We start from the raw sequence: 25,968 nt of genomic DNA, 5'->3' as shown, positions 1-25,968 counted from the left end.
TGTCAGATGATCCCTTCAGGAGCTGTCAGTCCAAATGGAGCCCCAAGTCTGCTGCTGGAGAGATCTCATTTCCATAATTAGCCAGGACCACTCCTGCCTGCCTCCAGCCCTCTCTCCCCCCTCCTGCCACCCATCCTCATGGAAAGGGCACATTCCCGGGGGACTCATCGCTGCCTCTGCTCCCAGAGTTCATCCCGGGGTCAGGCCTGGAGCCCGTGCAGGGAGCCTGGGGTGCTGTGCAGCCTCTCAGCCCGGGGCAGGTGTGTTTTAGGAGGGCTGGAACAGCATCACCCAGTCCTCCTTCTGGAGACAGGAGGCGTGGGAATGCCGGGATCCAGCCTGGATGGGGCTGTTCCTGATGCAGGACTGTCAGCTCTCCCCAACCTTCCCCTTCCTCTTCCTCTTCTTCTCCCAAAATCGGGACTTTTTGGCTCTCAGAGCAGGTGCTTGGTCAATCCAAGCAGCTGGAATCAGTGGAGCCCCCTGGGACCCCCCCCAGTGCCCCCCTCGCTGCCCTCCAGGTGGAGACAGGGCTGCCCCTCCTTCTGGAATGTCCCAAATGGGGGGTCTGGCTTTGTGTTCTGCCTCTTACCTCGTGTTTTAAAGCTTTTTCTCTCCTCTGTGAGGAAAACGGAGCTGTGCTGGGTGTTCCCAGGACTCCAGGAGCACAGGGCTTTAAAGGGGATGTTTGCAGCACTCCTGGGGAAGTCACACACCTGGGAGGGGATGGTTTGTGGAGGGGGGATCTGTGAACTCCCCCCGCAGCCCCAGCACCTACTGCCTGTGCTGGGGCTGCTCCAACTGGGGGCTTTCAGAGCCTGAGCCCCTCCCCAGGGTGAGGTTTCACCCTCTGAGATGGGGGTCTGGGGGTGCTGCACCCTCACAGCTCCACCAGGCTCAAATATCGACCATCTTGGTGGGTCCAGCTGTGCCCCAAAGCCCCCCAGGTTTGTGTCACCCCTTCTTAGGGCTGTGCCACTTCTGGGACTGGTTCCTCTCTGCCCCAGTTACTGGTTTCAGTCCCTTGTACCAGCCCAGGATGAGGCTTTTCCCACTCCAGCTGCTGCTGTCCTGCTCCCGAGGTCCTGCAGGCAGAGCAGGGTTCCTGCAGAGCCAGCCCCTGCTCTCTGTGCCCGCCGGGGGTCTGTCTGTCTGTCTGTCTGTCTGTCTGTCTGTGTGTGTGTGTGTGTGCCCACATATCCACACATATGCATATATGCACATAACCATTACCATAAGTGAAGGTTGAGCACATTATTCAAACCTCAGCTTTTCCCTCAAGCCTGTTGTTTGCAGAGACAATGCCTGTCCCTGGGGCTCCCTCCCATAAAACCTGATTATCAGATATTCCAGGGCATAAACTCCGGGCGCGGCGTTCCCGGCTCTGCCTTCCCGCTCCCTCCGCCTGGGATCCCTCCTGCTGCAGTCGGATTTTTGGGAGGATTGTTTGCTCTGCAGGCTCTTCTGATGCTCTTCTCGTTCTTCTAACGAGCCAGAGGATCCCGGATCCCGGGAGGGTGTCAGTCCCTTTGTCAGGAGCCCCTTGGGGGATTTTACACCTCACCCTTCGCTCCGGGCCGTGCCAGCACAAACTCGGGCTGAGGGCAGTGCCAGGGCCTCCCTGAGCCCGGGCTTTGCTGCTGTGTAATTCCAGTGGCTGCCAGAGGTCAGGAGCGCTGCCCCAGCCTCCCTGGTGATGTTGTTGTTGATGGTTGTTGGGTGATGCCGTTTCCATCCTCCCTCTGCCGGCGCCGGCGCCGCTGCTCCGCTGTCGCTGCTGCCCGGGTTCCATCCGTGCCCCCGCGTGTTTGCCAAGGATTTCTTTTTTTTTTTTTTCCTTTTTGCATCCCTTGCCTGGCTCTGCCCCTCTGTGGTGATACCTCAAGCCATGCAGAACCCTCTCAGCGTGGCCTGCCAGCCCCTCGCCTGCCTCTGGAAGGCTAATCCAGCATTGTAATATCCAGCCAGCAAAAAAAGGCACCTCCTTTTGCTCCCCCCACCCCGTTCCACTCTTTTTTTTCCCCCCCTTTTTCTTTTCTTAATTCACTGTCTAGTGAGTTTCTGATTGACTCAAAGACCAATTAAAGTAAAATTTAATGGGAGAATAGATTAACTCCCCGAGGTTCCCCCGCCATCCATCACATTTTTATAGCAGGAGCTGTGAAGAAGCTCATAACTTCATGCTGTGAATGTGATAATAAAGAGGGCACGGAGAGGATTCCGATTTACTGCCGGGCTGATGTGCACCGGGGTGGGATTTACTGCCCCAATCCCACCCTCCTTTGATTTGGAGGGAGGAGGTCACTGCACCTACACCCAGACCCGGCTCCTGGAGGCTGGAAGGTGGGGTGGTGGGTTGGATCCTGCAGCTCCAGGGCTGTTGGATGTTCCATGGGGTGGTGGGTTGGATCCTGCAGCTCCAGGGCTGTTGGATGTTCCATGGGGTGGTGGGTTGGATCCTGCAGCTCCAGGGCTGTTGGATGTTCCGTGGTTCCTAAGTGAGGTGGAGCTGTTGGGAGGCACCAGAGCTCCTTTACCTGTGTCCCTACCCCATGGATCGTGGAAATCCCGTGTTCCTGGCCATTCAGACAGGCACCAGTGGTGGCAGGGAGATGGTGGCAGGCAGGAGTGGCAGGACCAAGGCCGGGCAGGGCACGGGTATCGCTCCTGGCACAGGAACCTGGTGGGAACCTGCTCCTTGTCTGCGGCATCGGGAGCTCGTGAGGGGACAATGTTTGTCTTCCTGAGGGTCACAAGGAATGTGAGGGTTACAGAGGAGCGTGTTTCCTCCCGGGTGGGTTGTAGAGGAGCCGTGGGGGGAGCAGGAGGAGGGAGAGGCAGCCCCAGAGATGCATCTCCCCGAAAAGCTCCTCTCTGGCGCAACAGGAGCGGAGCGAGGGGAGGAGAGAGAGAGAGAGAGAGAGAGGGGGGAGAATTTATCTGGAAATAATAGAAACTGTTCGTGGGATTTTCTCTGGGCTGGAGATCTGGAGTTAATCATTATTCCACGGAGCCCCTGAGTGATGTTTCCTGCGGCTCCCCCTCCCCGGATAGTGCTCCGGTGGGAGCGCTCCGAGCGCCGTTTTGTCAGGCGCTATCAGCGCTATTGAGCCAACCTGAGCACCCGATTATTAATCCTTTTCTCCCCGTGACATGACGGCGATCGATGGCTGAACGAGCCATTGAAACTGCACCAATCAACCCGGGCGCCGCTTAATCCGACGGGATCCGCCGGGAAAAGGGGATTTTTTAGGGAAATGGGGGCTCGAGAGGCAGGAACCACCTCCTGCCTCCTGGTGTTGGAGCCTTTCAGGGTGTTGTAGCACCCCACCTGAACTGGTATTATTAATTAATTAATTGCAGGCATTCATTAATGACAGGCATCAGCACCTCTTGTTGCCCAGATGAGGAAAAATAAGGGGTTTTTTCATGTTTTTTACATGCAGAGGTTCCCACTACATCCACACGTGTGTGTGTGTGTGTGTGTGTGTGTGTGTGTGTGCACATGCCAGGGATTTATCCATGAGATGACATGTTCCTGCTGTGGGATTTAGCCATGAGAAGGTGTTTTCACCCCTCCTCTCTGGGATTTATCCACGAGAAGGTGTTTTTTCCCCCCTCCTCTGTGGGATTTAGCCACGAGAAGGTGTTTTCCCCCCTCCTCAGTGCTGAGGTGCTGTGGGAGGTGAGGACAGGGGTGGCCGTGGAGAGGGGGAAGTGCCATCTGCTGGTAAATCCAGGCTGGAAATCCGGCCATTCCCAACTTCTGGGTGTTCTGCCGTGGGCTGGGATGGGGTGGAGGGGTTTTTCCCACTCCCTGATAAATTCCCCAATATCCCAGAGGGGTTTGTTGACCTTCTGGCTGGGACTCGAGGGGCACAAGCTGCTCAGGAAAATAGAAATAATAAAGAAAATAGGACACAGACATAGAGGGAGACCTGAAGCAAAGCTTTTACCAGCTTTTACCATCTTGCTTTTACCTCTCCTGCTGCTGGGGAGGGGAACACGGTGGTGCCCATCAGCCCCTGGGTCCCCACACTCGGGTCACCCCCACGAGCTCAGCCAAGGCTTTGCAGCAGGAATTTGGGGATTTGAGCAGGGGAACGTCACTCCTTCCCCTCCTGCCCTGCAGGAGGGCAGGGACTGGGGGGAAACACTGTTTTTTGGCAGGTTGACAGCACAGTTGGGCCCTGCCCTGATGTGCAGAGGGATGGAGGTGTCTCATCCCCCACCTCCAGAGCTGCTGCAGCATCACTGGCAGGGATTTTGGGATTGTCTGTCTCATCCCACACCTCCAGAGCTGCTGCAGCATCACTGGCAGGGATTTTGGGATTGTCTGTCTCATCCCACACCTCCAGAGCCGCTGGCAGGGATTTTGGGATTGTCTGTCTCATCCCACACCTCCAGAGCTGCTGGCAGGGATTTTGGGATTGTCTGTCTCATCCCACACCTCCAGAGCTGCTGGCAGGGATTTTGGGATTGTCTGTCTCATCCCACACCTCCAGAGCTGCTGGCAGGGATTTTGGGATTGTCTGTCTCATCCCACACCTCCAGAGCTGCTGCAGCACCACTGGCAGGGATTTTGGGACTGCCAGGGACTGATGGGCACCACCGTGTTCCCCTCCCCAGCAGCAGGAGAGGTAAAAGCAAGATGGTAAAAGCTGGTAAAAGCTTTGCTTCAGGTCTCCCTCTATGTCTATGTCCTATTTTCTTTATTATTTCTATTTTCCTGAGCAGCTTGTGCCCCTCGAGTCCCAGCCAGAAGGTCAACAAACCCCTCTGGGATATTGGGGGATTCATCAGGGATGGGGAAAGACCCCTCCAGCCCATCCCAGCCCACTGCTGGGCAGTGCCCACCCCTGTCCCCCTGCAGCACCCGCCCTCACTGGGGCCGAGCCCCCCCGAGCCCGGGGGGTGCCCACCCTGCCCCAGCACCCCGTGCCCGGGGCCAGCCCGGCGTGGGGAGGGCGAGGGGGCTGCCCTGGGCTGTCAGCTGCCTAATAAGGTTGCCCATTAGGGTGGGTCAGTGATGGATGGCCGTGTCCCCGTGCCCCAGCCCGGCGTGTGCGGAGGCACTCCCTGACCAGCAGCTGTTGTGCTGCCTGCCTTGTTAAGGGTCTCTGGTGGTGACATCAGCTATACATCAACCTGGCTGATGCCTTTGATTATTTGGACAGCTCCTGGCATGATGGATCGTTGGGATTGATCCGCCTTTTCTTCGCCTTCGCTCCTCGCCCCTGTTCCTCCCCGCTCTCTCTGCTCCCCGACCACAAATCCTTTAAAGGTTGGAGCCTTCCAGGGCGTCCTGCCCGAGCAGCTCTGCTGTCCTGAACGCTCAGGGGGCTGTGCAGAGGGTTTCTCAGAGGGGAAGAGGCCGAGGTGGGATGGCAGGGAAGGGCAGGGAGCTCTGGGCTGGCCCTGGGGTGGGGTGACAGTGTGGGGACGGCTCTGACGTGGCACTGCCAGCTCTGTGGTCCCCACTGCCCCAAGAACTGAGTGTCCCTCAACCAACCCTGGGGCTGGTTTGAGCAGCCTGGTCTGTGGAAGGTGTCCTCGCCCATGGAATGAGATGGGCTTCGAGGTTCCTTCCAGCCCAGGCCATTCCATGTCTCTGGGATCGGAGCAGCCCAGGGAGGCTCCAGCCCAAAATGCTTCCTGGGCACCTCTGCCCTGCTCTGCTCTGCAGTAATTAGCCCTGTCAGTAATTAGCCCTCCCAGTAATGGTTGGATGTCTGTGCTTGGCTCGTCAGGATGGAAGGAGGGAGTGCTGTGGTTCCTGTCCTGCATCTCCCCATGACTCCAGGTCCTGGTGACCCCAGGCTCCCCCCCAGACCCCTCTCCCAGGGCCTTGCCAGGACTGAACTGCTCCTGGGGCAGTTCTCAGTGTTGTCACAGACACCCCCCTGTGACCCCCTCAGGGGTGTGAACAGAGCTGGGCAGAGTCTCCTCAGGGTCCCTCAGGTGGATGAATCCCACGGCAGGTTCGGGACCATCCTCTGCGGGAGGACCTGCCTGGCCCAGGGGAGTCAGAGGTGCTGGGGGGGGGTTTTTGGCTCCCAGCAGAGAGTGTTGCTCCTGGGGTCACACCCCCCATGTCCTGGCAGTTCTGGGGCCAAACCCCCGTGGTTTTGGAGCTGCCCTTGGCTGAGGGCACCTTTGGCTGCAGGCTCTGCCCGGGAGGGGTGGGTGCCAACAGGATGCGGGGGGGGGGTCCGAGGTGGTGTGGGGGGCTTGGATGAGCTGTGGTGGGCTCAGAGATGTTGTGATGGTCTCTGAGGTGCTGTGGAGATCTCAGGGGTGTTGTGGTGGGCTCAGAGGTGCTGTGGTGGGCTCAGAGGTGTTGTGGAGGGCTCAGGGGTGTTGTGATGCTCTCAGAGGTGCTGTGGTGGTCTCAGGTGTTATGGAGGGGCTCAGGGGTATTGTGATGCTCTCAGAGGTGCTGTGGTGGGCTCAGAGGTGCTGTGGTGGGCTCAGAGGTGCTGTGGTGGGCTCAGGGGTGTTATGGAGGGCTCAGGGGTGTTATGGAGGGCTCAGGGGTGCTGTAGTGGTCTCAGGTGTTATGGAGGGGCCCAGGAGTGTTGTGATGCTCTCAGAGGTGCTGTGGTGGGCTCAGGGGTGTTATGGAGGGGCTCAGGGGTGTTGTGGTGGGTTCAGGGATGTTGTGATGCTCTCAGGGGTGCTGTGGTGGGCTCAGGGGTGTTATGGAGGGCTCAGGGGTGTTGTGATGCTCTCCGAGGTGCTGTGATGGGCTCTGAGGTTCTGTGGTGGGGTCAGAGGTGATGTGCAGCAAAGCCTGGGGGTCTCCTGGCCGATCCCCCTGCCCTGCCCGTGGCTCCGGGGGTCTCCTAGCCCGGCTGTTTCCCTGCTCCTCTCTCCCGGGGCTGAAGTGCCTCCCTGTACTCCCCGTGGCCGCGCTGCCGGCTCGGATCGCTTTGAACTCTTTTATCTGTGGCGTCTCCTCCTCCGGCTGGGGCAGCCGAGGAGCCCCGGGCGGGGCCCGATAACCTTTCCCGGGCTCATTAAAGGGCCCACTCAGGGCTCTGTGGGACCGAGGGGAGACAGTCTGGAGCAGAGCAGGGCTTTTAGCCCGGGTAATGCAAAACTCCATCAATAACCTTCCCAACGCGAGCCTGGAGCTCCAGCCCGACCCCAGAGCACCCCCAGAGAGAGGAAAACCTGCGGGGTCAGCTCAGAGCATCTCCCTGGGCGTGCGGGGGGTGGGTCTGCCCAGCTGAGCCCCCCCAGCAGCCCGGGGGGGTCGGGGACATTCACTCTTTGGGGCACATGAACCTTTAGGGGGTGGGGGGTTCTTCCCTCGGTCCTGATGTTTTGGGGGGGTTGGTGGCACCAGAAATCCTCTGGAGATCCGCCTGGGGTGGGCTCGGGGCTCACGCAGGGTGTGGGTGAAGCAAGTCCTGAGTGATTCCTGAGCCTTTCAACGCCAGGACACGGCTCTGCCCCCCCGGGGGTGAGCACATCTGCCTGGGCACGGGCTCCTTCCACACCCACCTGCCTGGGCACCCACTCCCTCTGCCCCCAGGGAGGGTCTCTGAGGGCCTTTGGGGATCTTCGAGGCTCCCAAAATCCCCCCCCTGGAGCCGTTGGGGAGCCAGGACCTACAGCACCCCTCCCTCCCTCCCTCTGGAGTGACTTCACTCTGCTTTTCCAGCCCGGAGGGAGTTGAGCCGGAGGCAGCAGGGAGGGAAACACCCCTTAAAAATTGTCGAGGTAATGGAAACAACCTTAAACTATCATATTTCAAGCATAACGCCATAATAAAAGTAACAGGATAATGATTTTTTTCGGCCCAGATATTAGAGGCCCAGATATTGATTGGTTGTTTCCCTTGTCGTTCTCGCCTCTGATGGAAGTGCATTTTTTGACAGAGAGTGCAATAAAATGTACAGTTTCCAATTTGAGAGCCCTATAAATGTCATCCCTACATGCAGGGTTACAAATTCTTCACTGCTGCTCCTCTCCCCTCCCCTCAGCTCCGGGAGGGTCCCGGGGGGGGATGGAGGGAAGGAACACACACCGTGTCCCTGCCTGGGGGACAAAGTTTGGGGTGGACCCGGCCCAGTTGTGTGCTGGGAACACGGGAAGATGCTTCATTCCCATGGGAGAGCTTGGAAACACCGGGTTGCAGAGTTAAATGTGTCTTGCACTTCTCAGATTTACAGATTTTTGAGGCAGAACACCCAGCTTGTCCTGGCCTGTGGTTGCTCAGGACCTTCCAGTTCCAATCCGTTGGCAAAATCTTATTTTTAGTGTTTGGTTTTTTTTTTTTTTACCCCTGTGAGAATTTGGTACCTTTTGGGGCTAAGGTCTGAGGAAAAGCTGAAAATTTACAGGGAAAAAAAACGCCGAGTGGTGGCACCTGGAGTTAAATAACATGAAGTTCTGTGAGTCCTCTTTGCTCCGTGCTCTGCAATTTTCTGGGAGGGAGTTTGGTTTGTTCAAAGCCTCCTCAGCCCTTGTCTGGGTTTCCTCCTTGGTTTCAGGAGTCAGGATTTTCAAAGGAAGTTAAAAAAGTCGAGGGCACAGCTGGAAGAGATAAGGTATCTGCTGTGGAGATAAAACCCTTCTGTGCCTTCCCGGGGTGGGTTTGGGGAGGACACAGCCTGGAATCTCTGGAGCTTTGGGATCAGCACAAACACCCCCCCACATCCCAGAGGTGGAGAGGGAGGATAAGGGTGGTGGGAGAGGGGAAATAACTGCTGTTATTTCCCTTTTTCTGTTCGATTTTTCAACCCCCCGAACGAATTCCAGGCTGGCAAAAAGGGGGAGCAGGGGAAGGTGGGGCAGGGATGCTGCAAAACCCAACAAAAGTCAGATTTATCTAAATCTCTTTCCCACAAAGAGACCTGAAAGCCCCGTCCCCGAGGCTCAGGGGGTGCCCTGGGATGGGAGGTGAGGGCGGGCACCTTCCCTGAGCCGTGATCTCCCGTTGGGCTTTAATGCAACCCTTTTATTGCTTTCCAACAACCCCCCGGTCGGGCAGAGCTCTGCCAGGTTCCCTCCAACCTCCCACCAGCTCCTCAGAACCGGCTTTGGGGCTTTTATTGCTCTCTGAGGTGGCCAAAGCCATCAAAGGCCGTGCTTTGATTCCCTGAGGGACCTTTGGAGGCTCTCGGTGCCTCCCTCTCACCTTTGCCTGAACATTCCCTGCTCTCCCTCAGCTCCCCCTCTGCCAGGCACCAGTTTTAAGGTTTAATATTGAAAAGGTGCCCAACTGGCACCGAAATTTCCCCTTTCCCCCCCCATTTTCTGGCAGCACGTGGTTGTTGCCACATCCTTTTACCCACTGGAGGTTTGAATGTCACCCCTGGGTGATCCAACCCGGATTTGTGGCCAAAGGAACATCTGATTAACCACATTTGGTGCTTTTTATAATAAACTCCTGCTCCATAACCTGCTGGATTTATCACTTAGTGGGGGATGTGAGATGTAATAAGAAGCAGCTCCTTTTTTTGGCCCCGACATTCTTTATCCACTGTCACTTCCCCGTGTTTCCAGAGGTGGGATCCAGCCAGCACCGATCGATACTTTATTTTATCTCTCCTTTTTCCCAATAATTTTTTTAATCACAGCGTGTTTCTCTCATCCCCCACCTTTGGATAAATAATTACAGGGCGAGAAGTGCCCACGTTCAGCACTTTTTGGAGAGGGAAAAAGTGATGAAGTCAGGAGAGGGAAGGGAGGGAGCTGGGCCTTCCACTCCCCAGCACGGGCAGGAATGGGGGCACGGGGGTGCAGCCACCCCAAAATCCGTGGGAAATGTTTGTCACCCGCCTGGCAGGGGGTTTTGGAGCCCCCTGAGCCCTGGTGGGACACGGGCAGGGCACGATGTCCCCCTTTCCAACCATCCCATGTCCCCTGGGCTGGGCTGAGGGTGGATTAAAGGAATGTGGGAGCAGGACAGGCTGGACTTGGCCAGTCCAACCAGTAGGACACCAGACTGGCAGCTGGGAGAGCCCAGTTTTACCCCCAAGTCTTGCTTTAGTACCTCTTTACCTCTCTGCCCCCCTTCCTCTCCAGGCTTTTTAGGGTGAAAAGCTCCAGGTTTGGGACCTGGGAGGTCTCTGAATGTTATTCCTGTGGGTGATGCAGCACCTTCTGACCTGCCCCGTGCCCCTGGGCATCCCCCAGAGCTCAGGAGACACCCCCAGGCTGGGGGTGCCCACTTAGGGGAGGGAAAACCTGGGCACGGGGATCCAGGGGTTCAGCACAGCCTTGTTTTGGGGTGGAAAAACTGAGAAGGGGGGGGGTTGGGGGATCAGCACAGCCCCTCTTTGGGGTGGAAAAACTGGCAGTGGGGGTCTAGGGGATTGGCACAGCCCCTCTTTGGGGTGAAGGGGATTGGGAGATCAGCACAGCCCCTTTTTGGGAAGGTCAAACTGGGAATGGGGGTCCAGGGGATCAGCACAGCCCCTCTTTGGGGTGAAGGGGGTTGGGAGATCAGCACAGCCCCTTTTTGGGAAGGTCAAACTGGGAATGGGGGTCCAGGGGATCAGCACAGCCCCTCTTTGGGGTGGAGGGGATTTGGGGGGCTCAGCACAGCCCCTTTTTGAGGTGGAGGGGATTGGGGGGACCAGCACAGCCCCTCTTTGGGGTGGTCAGAGTGGTCGGGGGGGGTCCCGCCCTGCCCCCCGCGCCCCGCTGCTGCTCTCCACGGGGCTGGACCGCGATGCTGCTGCTCCTGCCTTCAATCCTGGGCTTCTGCTGCTTCCTTGTGGCAAAGTCTTGGAACGACACGCGGCCCTTCCCTCCTCCCCCCGCCCTGCCCGGGAACGGCGACCCCCGCCCCCGGGAGACCCCCCCGCCCCTCCTTCCCCTGCAGCATCCCCTGGGTACCGGCTCCGGGTTGGGGTCCCGCGGTCCCGGGAGGGAGATCCTTCACCCCCGACCATCCCCGCGCTGACCTTTGCTGGGTCCTTTATAAGTCAAAGTGGGATTTGTGTCTGGGAGCCCTTCCCGGAGACCGTAAATATGCCAGGGAGGCTGATGGGAGCACTTCATTTCAGTCCTATGTGTTTTTAAAGACCCGAAATGTAACCCCGGTGTCAAGACGGGAATTCAGGGGATATTTATGGTGGAAAGCTTTTTTTTTTTTTTATCTCCCATCCTTTTCTCCCTAATTTTAGTGTCGTTGCTGCTCTGGATTAAACCCGGGGTTGCTCCTCTCTGGTGATAACCCCCCTCTGCTCCCCAAAATCAGGGATGTGGCCTTGGATGTCCTGCTCCCGTGGCAGCCCTGGGGCTGGCCCGTGTCCCCTTTCCCTGCAGTGACCCCGTTGTGGTGCCCAGTGGGGACAGGGAGAGCGGGTGGCCGGGCAGGAGGATCCCACTGGGATCTGGGCTCTGGGGCAGGAGGATCCCACTGGGATCTGGGCTCTGGGGCAGGAGGATCCCACTGGGATCTGGGCTCTGGGGCAGGAGGATCCCACTGGGATCTGGGCTCTGGGGCAGGAGGATCCCACTGGGATCTGGGATCTGGGCTCTGGGGCAGGAGGATCCCACTGGGATCTGGGATCTGGGCTCTGGGGCAGGAGGATCCCACTGGGATCTGGGATCTGGGCTCCGGGGCAGGAGGATCCCACTGGGATCTGGGCTCTGGGGGTCCTGCCCGGAGCCAGGAGGAAGAGAAGGATTTGTTCACATGTCTCAGCGCCCCTAATCCTGTTTATACAACTCTGGGTGATGCTTCACCCCCGGTGTGACACCACTGATTCATGTCGGGCTCCTGAACTGCCCTAACCCTTGGATCCATCCCCTGCTCCAGCCTGGAGGAGGAAAAGGGTGGGATGGATGAGGGCTGTGGGTTTGCTGGAGGGGCTCAGCGTTCCCTGGGCAGCGGGGGGGGGTGTGGGAGAGCAGCCCTGGGGGCTCCAGCCTGGTCTCCCAGGTGCCCCATGTCAGCTTTTCCATGGGGAGATGAGGGAGCACATCCCGGGAGGGATGGGGGGGTGGGCAGGTGACCCCCCGCCGCCCTCCTCCACGTGCTCCTCTGGGGGCTGCAGGGTGAAAGCTGAAAGTTGAAGAGTCCAAAACCATCAACCCCCGGCTCTCAGCCCGTGATGGGAAATGAAAATATTTGGATAAGGGGCGATAGGGAGCTGCCGCTATTTACAAACCTCCGTCCCCGCCGCCCCGACATCAAAAGGGCTCCTTTTATAAAGCTCTCCCGGCTCCGTTTTCAGCCTGTCAAGGGCATTATTTGATGTTCCTCTTTTGTTTGTTTACATTAATTAAGATGGGCGAATCCATCACGGCGACTTTCTCCCGGAGCACACGCCTGCTGCAGGTGCTGGGCGGCCCCAGGCCCGGGGGGATGATAAAACACACATTTGTCCTGCGGGTCGTGTGGACAGACTGACACTTGGCCGATAAAAAGCCCACCCCGCCCCGCCCCGCCCGTGACAAATGATTTTCTTATCTGGAACAAGGAAAAGCAGTGGCCGAGTTTCGGCTCCGCTTCCCGCCCGGATGCCGAGGGCAGGGGGGTGATGGGGGGTGATGCTGCTCGGGCTCTGCCCGGACTGCTGGGAGGGCTGGGATGGAAGGAGAGGGTGGAACCAGCTCAGCACAGAGCCCTGGATCCCTTCCCCGGCTCTGTGCACCTCCCCTGCTGGGAGATCCGAGCGACACCGGATTTCCTCCCGGATTCGCCCCGTGGGAATTGTCCCGGGGTTTGGTGCCCCTGGCACTGGGGGGTTGTGCCCCAGGGGATCGCTGTGCAACCAGAACGGGAAAACAAGGGAATCCCGAGGCTGATCCAGCTCCTGCTCTCGGCACTGCCGTGCCAGGGGAAGGCTGTGACATTCCCACTGCTCCAGGGGAGGGCTGGGACATTCCCACTGCTCCAGGGGAAGGCTGGGACATTCCCACTGCTCCAGGGGAAGGCTGGGACATTCCCACTGCTCCAGGGGAGGGCTGTGACATTCCCACTGCTCCAGGGGAGGGCTGTGACATTCCCACTGCTCCAGGGGAAGGCTGTGACATTCCCGCTGCTCCAGGGGAAGGCTGGGACATTCCCACTGCTCCAGGGGAAGGCTGGGACATTCCCACTGCTCCAGGGGAAGGCTGGGACATTCCCACTGCTCCAGGGGAGGGCTGTGACATTCCCACTGCTCCAGGGGAAGGCTGGGACATTCCCACTGCTCCAGGGGAAGGCTGGGACATTCCCACTGCTCCAGGGGAAGGCTGGGACATTCCCACTGCTCCAGGGGAAGGCTGGGACATTCCCACTGCTCCAGGGGAAGGCTGGGACATTCCCACTGCTCCAGGGGAAGGCTGGGACATTCCCACTGTTCCAGGGGAGGGCTGTGACATTCCCACTGCTCCAGGGGAGGGCTGTGACATTCCTACTGCTCCAGGGGAGGGCTGTGACATTCCTACTGCTCCAGGGGAGGGCTGTGACATTCCCGCTGCTCCCGGTGGGTTCTCAGCCACCTCCTGCCCTCGGTGAGGGGCAGGTCCCGTGGGCTCCCAGCCCTCCTGTCTCTGCCCAGGGGCTGTTTTGGGGGGTTCCTGGGCTCTGTGGGGCTGGTGGGATGCCCCAGGCGTGGGCTGGAGGAGATGGAGGGTGGAGGATGAAGGATGGAGGCTGGAGCAGGACTCGGCCCAGCGGCAGAACAATTCCCTCCGTCACTGAGCCGGACCCGGACGAGCAAAGTGCCACATAAATTCCACTTAAATTAATTGACAGGAGAATGGCAGCCTAATGAATTTTGCACGGGACAACTATCCCATTCCAGTGATTGCCCTCTCATCCTGCAGAAACTTGGCTGAACTGGGGTGGGGGCTTTGAGGGGCTGCTGCATCCCAGGCCCCTCTGATGCCCCATTCCCGACGACCCTCCCCACGTGTGACATGTCCCCCTCCCCACCCAGCACTCCCTAAAACTTCATCCCGTTTTTGTCATTCCCCAGCTGTGTCCCTTTAACACACATCCTTAATTTTGTATTAAAAAAGCCAGTTTTCTAGAAATTGGTTAATAGGGCTGGATTGGATGCTGGAGTTTTAAGCAGGGGAGTCAGGAGTTTTTCCAAGAGGAAGCAGCTTGCTCTTTTTTCCTGGATTTGTGTGGTTTTTTTTTTTTTTTCCTTTGGAAGGAGGTAACTGGCACTTCATTTATCTGTGGGTTTGTTATGACTCTGGGCTAACAGATCCCACACTTAGCAAACTCTCACTCTTCACTAATGGAAGAGACTTTAATCTAATTGCCCCGTGTCGCCCAGCACGGAGCCTCCGGCGTCCTCCTCCCTTCTCCTCCTCTCTGGAAGCAGCCCTGGCTCGCAGGGATGGTCCCCATTCCCCAATTCCCACCTGGCTCCGTGCCCAGCCGAGCTGGGATGCGGGAGGTGGGAGCCTGGGAGGACTCACAGACACCAGATTTGCTGGTGTCAGCCCCCGGAAAGAGCCGGGAAGGGCCGGGATGGGGGAGGAACCACGGCAGGAGGGAGGGAGGGAGGTGGAAGTTGCTGGAATATCGGGAAAAATGAGGTGTGAGATCCCGGGCTGTGCTCACTGAGGGAGCCCCTGGAGTCTCCTCCTTGCTCAGCTCGAGGAGGGTGAAGGGAGGTGATGCTCCCACTTTGCACCCCAGCGTGGATTTTGGGGCTTTCTGGCTCATCCAGCGGGTATTCCAGGGCTATTCCGGGGGTTGGATCGGGCATGAGCGGTGCCAGGGAGCTGTGGGATGCTCCTCCAGGATGATCCCACGGGATGTTCCCCTGGGAAGCCTCGTCAGACACCGTGGGTTTGTCACCAGGGCTGAGTTCAGATGGGTCTCTTTAAAAACCCAAAGCGATTTGCTTGAAAAACGAAGCTTGAAAAGGACCATTAAAGACCCCAAAGTGAATTTTAAAATCCCCAAATCCCGAAACTTTGCTTGCCCAAGTCTGAAATAAGGCCCTGGAGAGTCCCAGCATTTCAGAAAGGTCCCAAACCAGACTCAACCACCCAGGGGCTGAGGGGGAGAAGATTTTCTTTAATCTGATGTATTGCAGCAGCTTAACTCCCATCCTCAACCCCGAATCTGTTCTCCTCCCAAATCTGGAAGGTTGAGAAAAGGCAACCTCTGGTTCTGTTCAAAATGGGGAAGGTTTGGGAGGCTGAGATCTCCCAGCTGGGAGGACTGTGATAACCAGGAGCTTTAAGCCCCAATCACTCCTGCCAGTTCTTCCTTTGTAGTTAAATAAATCAGCTCTAAATTTAACAGGATTTAAATTTTTGGTTTTTTCCCCCCTCATATATCCATCAAGTTAAAAGCAAATTGATTTCACCCATAAAACTCAAAACCCGTCGCTTTGGTACGTTTTTATTTGATTTTTTTTTTGCTTTTTCAGTCTCAGGCCATAGAGCTCTGTGAACATTAGCTGTGAATAAAAGTTAATAATCACTAAAAGCTGCGTCTTCCCCCCAGTTTGGAACAGAATACAAAATTTAAGTACCCAAATAAACGTTTGTTAAGCTGCGTTAACGACTGAAATATTTTTGCAGAGAAATAGTGTTCTCTGCTGGTGAACTGCAAGAAATGTCACATTCCCCATAAAAACCCGACTCCCATCGATGTGTTTTAACAAGTTACCAGGAAGGGAATAAAAAAAGGATCAAAGAGACCCAACGTTTAAAAGGGAGGGGTTCGGTCCCGGTGATTTAAATCATCCCAAAAATCAACGGGGCAGTTCCAATCCCTTGGAATTAAATCCACCCACCCCGGGGGGCTCCGACACCGCCCGGGAAGTTCCTTTCATGGCTCGGGATCCCGAGGGTTTCAAAGGGAACGTCTTTGTCCCAGCCCAGCACAAAGCAGGAGCCTCTTAACGAGCTCCAGCCCCTCTCCCGGTGGAGCTGCTCCAGGAGGGAGGTGAGGCCCAGGGAGGTCTTGGAATGGCAAAGAGGGGAATTGGGGACAGGGGTTATTCCCCCCTTCGTGCTCGGCGGGGAGGAAGAGCCTCTTCCTCCCCCAAAAAATCTGCAGGAATTAGCCAAGAGCTCTGCAGATGGATCCCAGCCCGGTTCCCAGAGTCTCATCTCCAGGGAGATTCCTCGGGAATTTCTCAAACTAACTTTCAGTTTTACATCTTCTAAAGAGAATAAAAACCTCAGGCAAAAAGCTGGAGCAGCTGGGCAGAAGCTCTTTTCTGGGGGGGTTCCTCAGTCCTGGCTTTCCCAATCCCGTATCCAATATCTTGGTTAAATGTGCCAGAAATAATCTGATTTAATTCCCTGAGATCCCTCATGATCCAGGCACATCCACCCCTGGAAGTGTCCAAGGCCAGGTTGGACAGGGCTTGGAGCAGCCTGGGCTGGTGGGAGGTGTCCCTGCCCATGGCAGGGGTGGCACTGGATGAGCTTTAAGGTCCTTCCAACCCAAACCATCCCGGGATTGTCTGTGTCGGGCTGGCAGCAGGTTGGGGTTGGTGGCACCAAGGGATCCGAGGGATCCCGGGAGGAAAGGCCGAGGGAATTGGGATTGTTGAGCCTGGAAAAGACAGCTTTGGAGTGACCTCACTGTGACCTTCCAGGACCTGAAGGGAGGGACAGGAAAGATGGAGAGAGGCTGTTCCCAAGGGCCTGGAGCGACGGGACAAGGGGCAATGGATTTAAACGGGAAGAGAGCGGGTTTAGGTTGGATACTGGGAGGAAATCCCTCCCTGTGAGGGGGGACATGTCCCTGGGGAACGTCCTTGTGCTCTCACTGTGGGAAGGGAATGGATTTAAACGGGAAGAGAGCGGGTTTAGGTTGGATATTGGGAGGAAATCCCTCCCTGTGAGGGGGGACACATCTCTGTGGAAGGTCCTTGTGCCCTCATTGTGGGAAGGGAGTGGATTTAAACGGGAAGAGAGCAGGTTTAGGTTGGATCCTGGGAGGAAATCCCTCCCTGGGGAAGGTCCTTGTGCTCTCATTGTGGGAAGGGAATGGATTTAAACGGGAAGAGAGCGGGTTTAGGTTGGATCCTGGGAGGAAATCCCTCCCTGGGGAAGGTCCTTGTGCCCTCGCCGTGGGAAGGGAGTGGATGAGGCCTTGGGAGCGTCGGCATTCCCTGGAAAAGGAGCCAGCCCCGTTAACAAGGACCGGTGACCTGCTGAGCCCACACATGAGCGCCCCGGGCAGGAGGAGGAGGAGGAGGAGGATGTTGGGGACAGCGAAGGACGGGCGGGTTATAACTGGTGGTCGGAGTTAATGGGAATAAATCCCTCACTTGTGGTGCATTAACTGCAATGTTTTCAGCCCGGGATGATTTAGGTTTTCCCTTTTCACGCCGTAAATCAGAGCAGGTCGAGTGTCTGACACGGTGTTGTGTTTGGGGGGGAGAGAAATAGCAGGGGAGTGAGTTGCATGGGTTGGATAGTTATATATTTATATATAAATATATTTGTATATTTAAATTTTTTAACTTTTTATTTATTTATATAATTTTTATATTTATATATGTATATATTTCTTTATATATTTATATATTTTCATATTTAGATATGTCCTTATATATTTATATATTTATTTTATATTTATATATTTATATATTTATGTATTTATATATTTTATTTATATCTATATATTTGTTTTATATTTATATTTTTATATTTTTATTTTATATTTAGGTATTTCCTTATATATTTATTTATTTATTTATATATATATATATTTATTTTATATATTTATATATTTTATTTTGTATATTTATATATTTATATATTTTATTTTATATATTTATATATTTATATTTTATTTATATTTATATATTTTTTATATTTAGGTAATACCTTATATATTTAGATATTTCCTTATATATTTATATATTTTTTAATATTTAGATATTTCCTTATATATTTATATTTTTCTTTCCATATTTACATATTTCTTTCTATATTTATATATTCATATATTTACATATTTTATATTTATATATTTATACATTTATTACCCTTTTTTTTAAGAGGATTTTAAACCCAGTCCCCTCCTCTGGCAGCCTGTGGGTGGACACCCAACCAGCCCCATCCGAGCAGGGAATTTCGAGCTGCAGCTCCGAAGCACCAGTTGCCATAGCAACTCCCCAAATCCACTTCGGGGCTGGAAAGAGGGTTTTTTTTCTTCTTTTTTGGTTTGTTTTTTTTCTTTTTTTCTATTTTCCCTCCCTCTCTGCTGAGTGGGAGCCCTTGGCTAATGAGCTGTGCAAATAGATATTGAGATTTAGTGGGGTTTATTTTGCAATTAAGGACTTAGTGATTTGGAAGGGAACTTTTTTGGGGGCCAAAGGCTCTTCCTCCTCTTGGAATTTTTTCCTCTTTTTTTTTTGTTTTATACTTTTTTTCTCTTTTTTTTTTTTTTTTTTTTGCCTTTGCCAAAGTTGGTTTGACTTCAAACTTGCTGTTAAATTTTCCAGACGGAATTAAAACAAATGTCAACAACAACTGGAGGTTTTCCAGCCCTTCAAGGGCTGAATCCCACACCCAACTTCTTGCCATTGGGTGTCTCTTCCCTCGTTGCTTATCAACCACAAATCCCACAGTTTTTCCTCTGGAAAAACCCCGAGGGATCCGACACTAACTCAGGGCCCAGCAAAGGTCCTTCGGGACATTCCCTGTTTATTTGTGTTCAGTTCATTGTGGTCGTTGGGGCGATGCTGTTAATTAGGAACTGCTCCAGCCCAGGTGAGGGAGGGGAAGGTTTGGGAAGGGAAGGTTTGGGAAGGGAAGGAAAAAGGAAAACTATCTGCTCCTCCATCTGGGAGTTTGGCTCCAGTTTTCTCCCACTCCTGCAGTCCCACAGCTCTGGGATCTGCAGGATCCCAGCGTGGGGCCGTAATTCCCAGAGCAGCCCTTCCGTGGGAGGCTCCAGATGGAGCCGTGTGGGTCATGGCTTGGGAAATTCATCCTCAGGGAGATCCTGGCGGATGAGCAGCTCCCTGGGGAGCCTGGGAGGCTGCAGGGGAGGGAGGTACTGGGAGCACTGGGAGGTGACTGGGGAAGGGGGGTGACGTGGAGGGGCAGCACCTCCAGCACCATCCACCCGCTGGGAAAAGGGTGGGCTGGGGGGATTCCAGGGTGGAAGGGAGCCCTGGGACCATCCCAGCTGGGCTGCAGTCCTGCCCCAGTGCTGGGAATGACCGGAGAGGGGCCTTGTGTCCTGGAAAAATATGGAATTTAAGGCCTGTTCTTTCTGTTTTTCTGACTGGTGAGTGGCCATCGGTGGCTGGAACAGGTGACCAGGCCGTGGGTCAGCTTTTCCAGCCCTTGGAGGTGTGGTGTGAGCCATGGTTTTCCTGCCAGATTTGTGTTCCCAGGGCAGGAACATCTGGGAGATGAAACCCTCTGCCCTCGGGAACCAGAGGGATTCCTGGGGCTGGGCTCCCACCTTCCCCTGGGATCTCACCTTCCCCTGGGATCTCACCTTCCCCTGGGCTCCCACCTTCCCCCTGGGCTCCCACCTTCCCCTGGGCTCCCACCTTCCCCTGGGATCCCACCTTCCCCCTGGGATCCCACCTTCCCCTGGGCTCCCACCTTCCCCTGGGATCCCACTTTCCCCTGGATCGCACCTTCCCCTGGCTCCCACACCCTGGGCTCCCCCTTCCCTGGGATCTCACCTTCCCTGGGATCTCACCTTCCCCTGGGCTCCCACATTCCCTTCCCCTGGGATCCCACCTTCCCCCTGGGATCCCACCTTCCCCTGGGCTCCCACCTTCCCCTGTGATCCCACCTTCCCCTGGGCTCCCACCTTCCCCTGGGATCTCACCTTCCCCCTGGATCCCACCTTCCCCTGGGATCCCACCTTCCCCTGGGATCTCACCTTCCCCCTGGATCCCACCTTCCCCTGGGCTCCCACCTTCCCCTGGGATCTCACCTTCCCCTGGGATCCCACCTTCCCCTGGGCTCCCCCTTCCCTCTCCACATCCTCTGGGCATCCCTTAGGATCCTAAAGAGATGGAACCCCCCCGGGACCGTGACTGCAGATGAACTGAGCTCTTTGCTGCAGGCAGGAGCCATCGGGATTGTTTTAGGGCCAGGCTGGGGAGGGATGGGGACACCCCCCCTCACCCCAACCCCGTGTGCAGCCAGGCAGAGCCCCCAGTGCTGCATCCCCCACATCCCATGGATTTAACCCGGGCTCTGCATGGGCAGGGATGCGGGAGGGAGGCAGGACACGGGTTCCAGCTGCCACCTCCCTGTCACAGGCTGTCAGACTTCAAATTTCCAGAGCCCTGTGGAATCAAATCAGCCCCTGCAGCCCCTCCTTAATTGTGTCAGCTTGTCTGGAGTATTTAAGGGAAAGGGAGGCTCCTTCCATCCTGGTTTTCCTGTTGGGAAGCTGAGGCCCGGTGTGTTCTGCACAGGGGGACAGATTTGGGCTCCTGGTGGTCCTTCAGAGGCCCCAGGGAGTTGCCAACCCGGCAGATCCCGGGATCTGAGGCTGGACAGGGCTTGGAACAACCTGGGCTGGTGGAAGGTGTTGGAAGTAGGGGGTGTTCCAGGTCCTTTCCAACCCAAAGCATCCCGTGATTCCCTGATCCCACGATTCCACGAGCCAGGGCCACAAATAACCCCAAACAGGGGCTGTGCTTCCGTGGAAAATTGATCTCAAACAGGGCAGAGCACAACAACCGGGGGAGGCAGCAGCTCTCCCGGGGGTCCTGCTTCCAGCAAAACGATGGGTGGAGAGAGGGAATGCGGGGCTGGCAGAGCTCATTGGGCTCCCATCCCATCCCATCCCATCCCTGCTGCTTCCCTGCTCCCCACATCCCTCTTGGCAGCGGCGGGAAGAGCAGGAAGCCCATCCCCGGGATGGCCGGACCCAGCCCGGCCCCGGGATGCTGAGCAGCGACCTCGTCCCGCGCTGCGGCTTTTCCAGAGCCGCTTTGGCAGCGGGAGCGGGAGGGCAGAGGGGAAGCCCCCGCTGGGGACGCGCTGCGAGTAAATGGAATTAAAGAAGCGAAGCGGCGCTCGCAGCTCCCTTTTTCCTCCCCCCTCTCCCCTCCCGGGTAATTCAATCCGCGCTCCCGGCGCTGATGGGATCTCTCGGTCCCCCCGCTGCGGGAAAGGTTCTTAACGGCCAAATAAAAGTTCCGCTCAAGCGTTTTGGGGTTTTTTGTTGTTTTTTTTTTTTTACATTCCTGCCAGCGGGGCGGGCGAGGAATGGAATGTTCACCCTCGCGGGGTCTCCCCGGCGGCCCCGGCCCCGTTTTCCTAATTATAAACGTCCCGGGAAATGACATTTTGGGTTTGCATCAGCAAAAGGGGCCGGGGTTGGTTTTGGTTTTGGTTGTTTTTTTTGGTTTGTTTTCGAGGAGACGATGTGGTTTCTTTTATGAGGCAGATGCTCGGAGTGGCTGCAGAGGGTTTGTGCCAGGCAGGTGTGTTCACCTGGGCAGGGAAGGGGGATGCCAGGGAGGAGGGGGCACCGCGGGGGGTTCTGGCCCCTCCGGGGGCTGAGGCAGAGCAGGATTATAAAATCATAAAATAGAAATGATAAAATTATAAATTTATTAAAAATCATGATATAATTATGTATTTATCATATATTATATATAAATATATAATTTATATAGAATATATAATATATAATGTATATTGTATATTATATATTATATATTATATATACATGATATATTTTATAATTTATGTTTATTATATAAATATACAATATAATATATTGTAGGCTCCTGAGAGCCTTTTCCCTCTTGTGGGAATCTGGTGGGATCGTGGCAGACCATTCTTTTCACCTCCAGGCCCTGGTCTGGCTCCTCCTGCAGAGAAAGGAGCTGAGGATTTGTGGGAATGACAATGGGGAATCCCAAGGTTTTTCCTTTGCTTTGCTCCCTGCAGGGCTGGAGGAGAACCCCCCAAAGCCCGTCCCGGATACAGGGAACATCCTGAAACAAGGATACCTGGAGAAGAGGTCCCGAGGTAAGACCTGGAATCACAGGGTAAGGTTTGGGGGCATCCTCTCAGAATTGCCAATAATTCAACTTTTCAGGGGAAGAACAAGCAGGAAAACACATTTTTTTTCCCTGCAGATTTGCCCAGGCCAAATGTGCAAATTTTCCTTCTCAGGGGCAAGGAGAGGGCCTCGATTTTTTTTCTCTTTTGCAGATCATCCAACTGCACAAAGATTAAACCCCCCCCCCAAAAAAATCGAATTAAGCAGCAGCCCAGCCCTCTGAGGCAAAATGTGCCCTTTTAATGAGCGATCCCTAACAAGGATAAAACCCCAGCAGTTGGGAGCATCACACACATTAAGGGCTTGAGATAAGGCCCCTGAGTCAGCCTCGGGTTTATCTCCATTTTTACCAACTCCTGCGAAAGCCACAAATTATTTCCTCATCACTCCGATTTTATCCTGATTTATTTGCTCTGTGACAAGGTGGGAGGAGGCAAAAACAGCCCCTTTTTTTTAATCCCATCAGCTGAGTTTAGGACTTGGTGCTTGGTTTAGCTTCCTCCAGCTGCAGACTAAAACTTATTTTACTTATATATATATATCAGGGAGGTTTAACCCAAAGAGTGTTCCTGCCCTTTTAGCATCACATCCTTCTGAAACACGCGGTGAAAAGGACAAAAATGACTGGTTTTCCCCCTCTTTTGACGCCCTTTTCTTTGCCAGATCACAGCTTTTTTGGGGCAGAGTGGCACAAGAGGTGGTGTGTCCTCAACAGAAAGACCTTCTACTACTATGCCAACGAGAAAAGTAAGTGGTGAGAGAGACACACCTGCATTTGTTCCCAAAATATGGAGGGAAGGGGCTGGAAAAGAGAAAGGAAGAGCCTCTGCTGAAGGACTGGATAAAATCCCACCTGGGAAGTCTGGGATTAATCCCTTATCAGGGTTCCAGAAAGGCAGAGCTCGGCTTGGTTTAATTTTTTCCCCCCTTGATGGAGATGAAATGAGAAAAAAGGGGACAAGGGACGGAGCTGGGGGGGGGAGTAAAAGGCTGTTCCCAGTTTTCCATGAGCTCCAACCCCCGGGGCCTGTATTTAATCCTCGTGCCAGAGGATATCAAGATTTTGCCGTCGTGCTCCATCAGGTCCATCCCAGCTGGGCTTCCCAGGATTCCCGGGGCAGGAAAAGGCCCTACAAACCCCCCCCATCCAGGGGTTCCAACCCCCAGCAGGGACGGGGTTAAACCCCGGGGGGGTCCGGGGGTGAGGAGGGTCTTTGTCCTCCTCCCACGTCCTTTGTCTGAGGAGCTCCAGCACTTTTTGTTTTCCCAGATGAGCCTCCCAACTCCTCCCATCCCACCCCCTCGGGGTGTGAACTGCCAGGGGGTGGGGGCTGAACCCCGGGGGTGAGATTTGGTGATTTTTGGGGTCGTTTGCTCAGGGGTTTTGGGGGATGAGCACTTGGAATCTTCCAAACCGTCTCCAGGGGATGGAGCGAAGGAATCCTGGGCTCCGTGGGTTTCGGTGGGATGGAATTCTTGTGGAAACTCCCAAATTTAGCCCGTTTTTCTGCTTCCAGGCAAGCAACCAAGGGGCACCTTCTCCATCGAGCACTACAGTGCCCGGCTGGTTTCCCACCTCCGCAAAGATTCCCGGAAAAAATGCTGTTTTGAGTTAACCTGCCCTGGCAAACGCACCTACGAGGTAGGAAATGGGGGGAAAACATGGAATTCTGGGCTGGGAATAAAAGCCCACAGTCCCAGATGTGGGGGTTGAGGTGCAGGCTGGACCTGCGGGGTGGGCAGGGCTGGGAATGTCTGAATTCCTGGGGAAATCCCGATTTGTTTTTGAAGTGAGGGTGGCACAGGTTTTCCCAGAGAGGTGGTGGATTCCCAGTCCCTGGGAACACCCGAGATCAGGTTGGATGGGGCTCTGAGCAGCCTGGGCTGGCTGGGGGTGTCCCTCATTTCGGGGGGCGGTGGGTTAGGTGGCCTCCAAAGGTCACTTCCAACTCAAAAAAAATTCCATAATTCTGCGATTCCACGGAAACAAAACCAGCAGCACCTCGGGAGGGGCTTCTCCCCACCTGAGCAGGGGGCACAGGGGAGGATCCCGGGCTCTCCCAAGGATCAGGGAGAACAGGGAGTGGAACCAGTCGAGGATCGAGTCGGAAAAGCCCAATTTTAACCCAGCCCTGCAGAGCCAGGTTAAATATAAACCTCCAGTTTATTGAGCATCCAGGGGGGAGCCTAAAAATCCAATCCACAAAGTGGGAATGAGAGCCTGGATGGGCTCCGGGGAGATTTGGGATGCAGGGCCCTGGCTCGGGGCCCTGGATCCGTGGGGACCGTGGTTTCCATCGGAATTGTTTTAACCAATTGAGCTTGACAGGCTTCCTCTGGGATGAGCCTGGCTTTGTCCTGCTGCTCCTTCCCTGCTTGGAACCGGGAGATAAAGCCCTGGAATGGCTTTTCCTGCTGTCCCAGGGTAGACAATGGCAGAGCCGGGATCGCCATTCCCAGTTTCCAAACGACTCCTCCCAACCCCCCCGGGGTGGGAACTCCTGCCGGGGGTGGGGGCTGAAGCCAAGGGATGAGGTTTGGTGGTTTCTGGGGTTGATATTTAGTTGTTGGGGGGTTTTTTGGGGGAGGGAGTGAGCAGTTGTCACCTTCCAAATCTTCTGCAGAAGACAACAGAGAAAAGGAAACTTGGGCTCAGTGGATTTCAGTGGGCTGAGATCATTTTATAGGAATGAAATCCTTGTGTGGGGCTGAAATCCTTTTATAGGGTTGAAATTCTTTTATAGGGCTGAAATCCTTGTGTGGGGCTGAAATCCTTATGTAGGACTGAAATCTTTTTGTGTGGCTGAAATCCTTTATAGGGCTAAAATCCTTGTGTGAGACTGAAATCCTTTGTAGGGCTGAAATCCTTGTGTGGGGCTGAAATCCTTTTACAGGGCTGAAATCATTTATAGAGCTGAAATTCTTTTATAGGGCTGAAATCCTTTATAGGGCTAAAATCCTTTTATGGGGCTGAAATCCTTGTGTGGGACTGAAATCCTTGTGTGGGGCTAAAATCCTTTATAGGGCTGAAATCCTTGTGTGGGGCTAAAATCCTTTATAGGGCTGAAATCCTTTATAGGGCTAAAATCCTTTTATGGGGCTGAAATCCTTGTGTGGGACTGAAATCCTTGTGTGGGGCTAAAATCCTTTATAGGGCTGAAATCCTTGTGTGGGGCTAAAATCCTTTATAGGGCTAAAATTCTTTTATAGGACTGAAATAATTTATAGGGCTGAAATCCTTGTGTGGGACTGAACTCCTTTGCAGGGCTGAAATCCTTGTGTGGGGCTGAAATCCTTTTACAGGGCTGAAACCCTTGTTCCAGCTGCAAATCCTCTTGCACTCCCTCCAACCCGGACCCAGCCCAGTAACAGCTGCCCCTCTCTCCAGTTCACAGCCCCAAGCCCAGCAGAGGCTGAAGACTGGGTGGACCAGATCCAGTTCCTCCTGAAGGGTGAGTTTGGCCCCGTCCAGCGCGTCCCGTTTCTTTGGGAAGATCCCGGCAGCGCCTTCCCACCCGGGAACGGTTTGACACCAACAACACCGAGACAAAACTTCCAGCCCTGCCTTTGGAAAAACCCTCTGGAAAGCAGGGGCGGCTCCCCGGGCTCGGTTCCTTGAGGCACACACATGGAATTTGGCTTGGTTCTCTTGGATTTCCCGCTTTTTTCCTCGGGCTTTTCCTTTGTTTTGGCCAATTCTCGGCTCGTTTGCACGTCTTTTGTTTGTCCCCTCGGGTGCTCCCGGGGGCAGTTCACACCTTGAGCGGGCACAGGGGTTGGTGGGGGGTTTCCCCTGGCTGAAAGTGGGGGGTTTGCTGGTTTTCACCCCGTTTTTTTTGCTCTCCCCACCCCAGACCTGAGCTCCCTGACCATCCCGTGCGAGGAGGAGGAGGAGGAGGAGGAAGAGCTCTACAACGACGTGGACAGCTCTGACTCCATGAACACCTCCCACAACACCACCCTGACCCAGGAGGAGCCCAACCTGGAGCTGGAAGGGGAGGACATCTACGAGGTCCTGCCAGGTG

At 54.9% G+C, this 25,968-nt stretch overlaps 1 protein-coding gene across 2 annotated transcripts in view; it reads left to right on the top strand.

The window, feature by feature from the left end:
* SKAP1 (src kinase associated phosphoprotein 1) overlaps positions 1 to 25,968 on the top strand; it is a 150,223-nt gene that overhangs the window by 98,202 nt on the left and 26,053 nt on the right. For both annotated transcript variants that reach the window (XM_039389724.1, XM_039389725.1), the window contains 5 exons: positions 21,829 to 21,909; positions 22,607 to 22,690; positions 23,461 to 23,585; positions 25,332 to 25,395; positions 25,798 to 25,965. In XM_039389724.1, the coding sequence (XP_039245658.1) occupies positions 21,829 to 21,909; positions 22,607 to 22,690; positions 23,461 to 23,585; positions 25,332 to 25,395; positions 25,798 to 25,965 (522 nt within the window). The remainder of the gene's footprint in view (positions 1 to 21,828; positions 21,910 to 22,606; positions 22,691 to 23,460; positions 23,586 to 25,331; positions 25,396 to 25,797; positions 25,966 to 25,968) is intronic.

The sequence above is a fragment of the Pipra filicauda genome, unplaced genomic scaffold (assembly GCF_003945595.2).
Source record: "Pipra filicauda isolate LSUMZ 115617 unplaced genomic scaffold, ASM394559v2 scaffold760_size305172_pilon, whole genome shotgun sequence".
Lineage (NCBI taxonomy): Eukaryota > Metazoa > Chordata > Aves > Passeriformes > Pipridae > Pipra > Pipra filicauda.
Note: the sequence above shows the minus strand (reverse complement) of the source record. Positions and strands in the feature narration are given on the sequence as shown.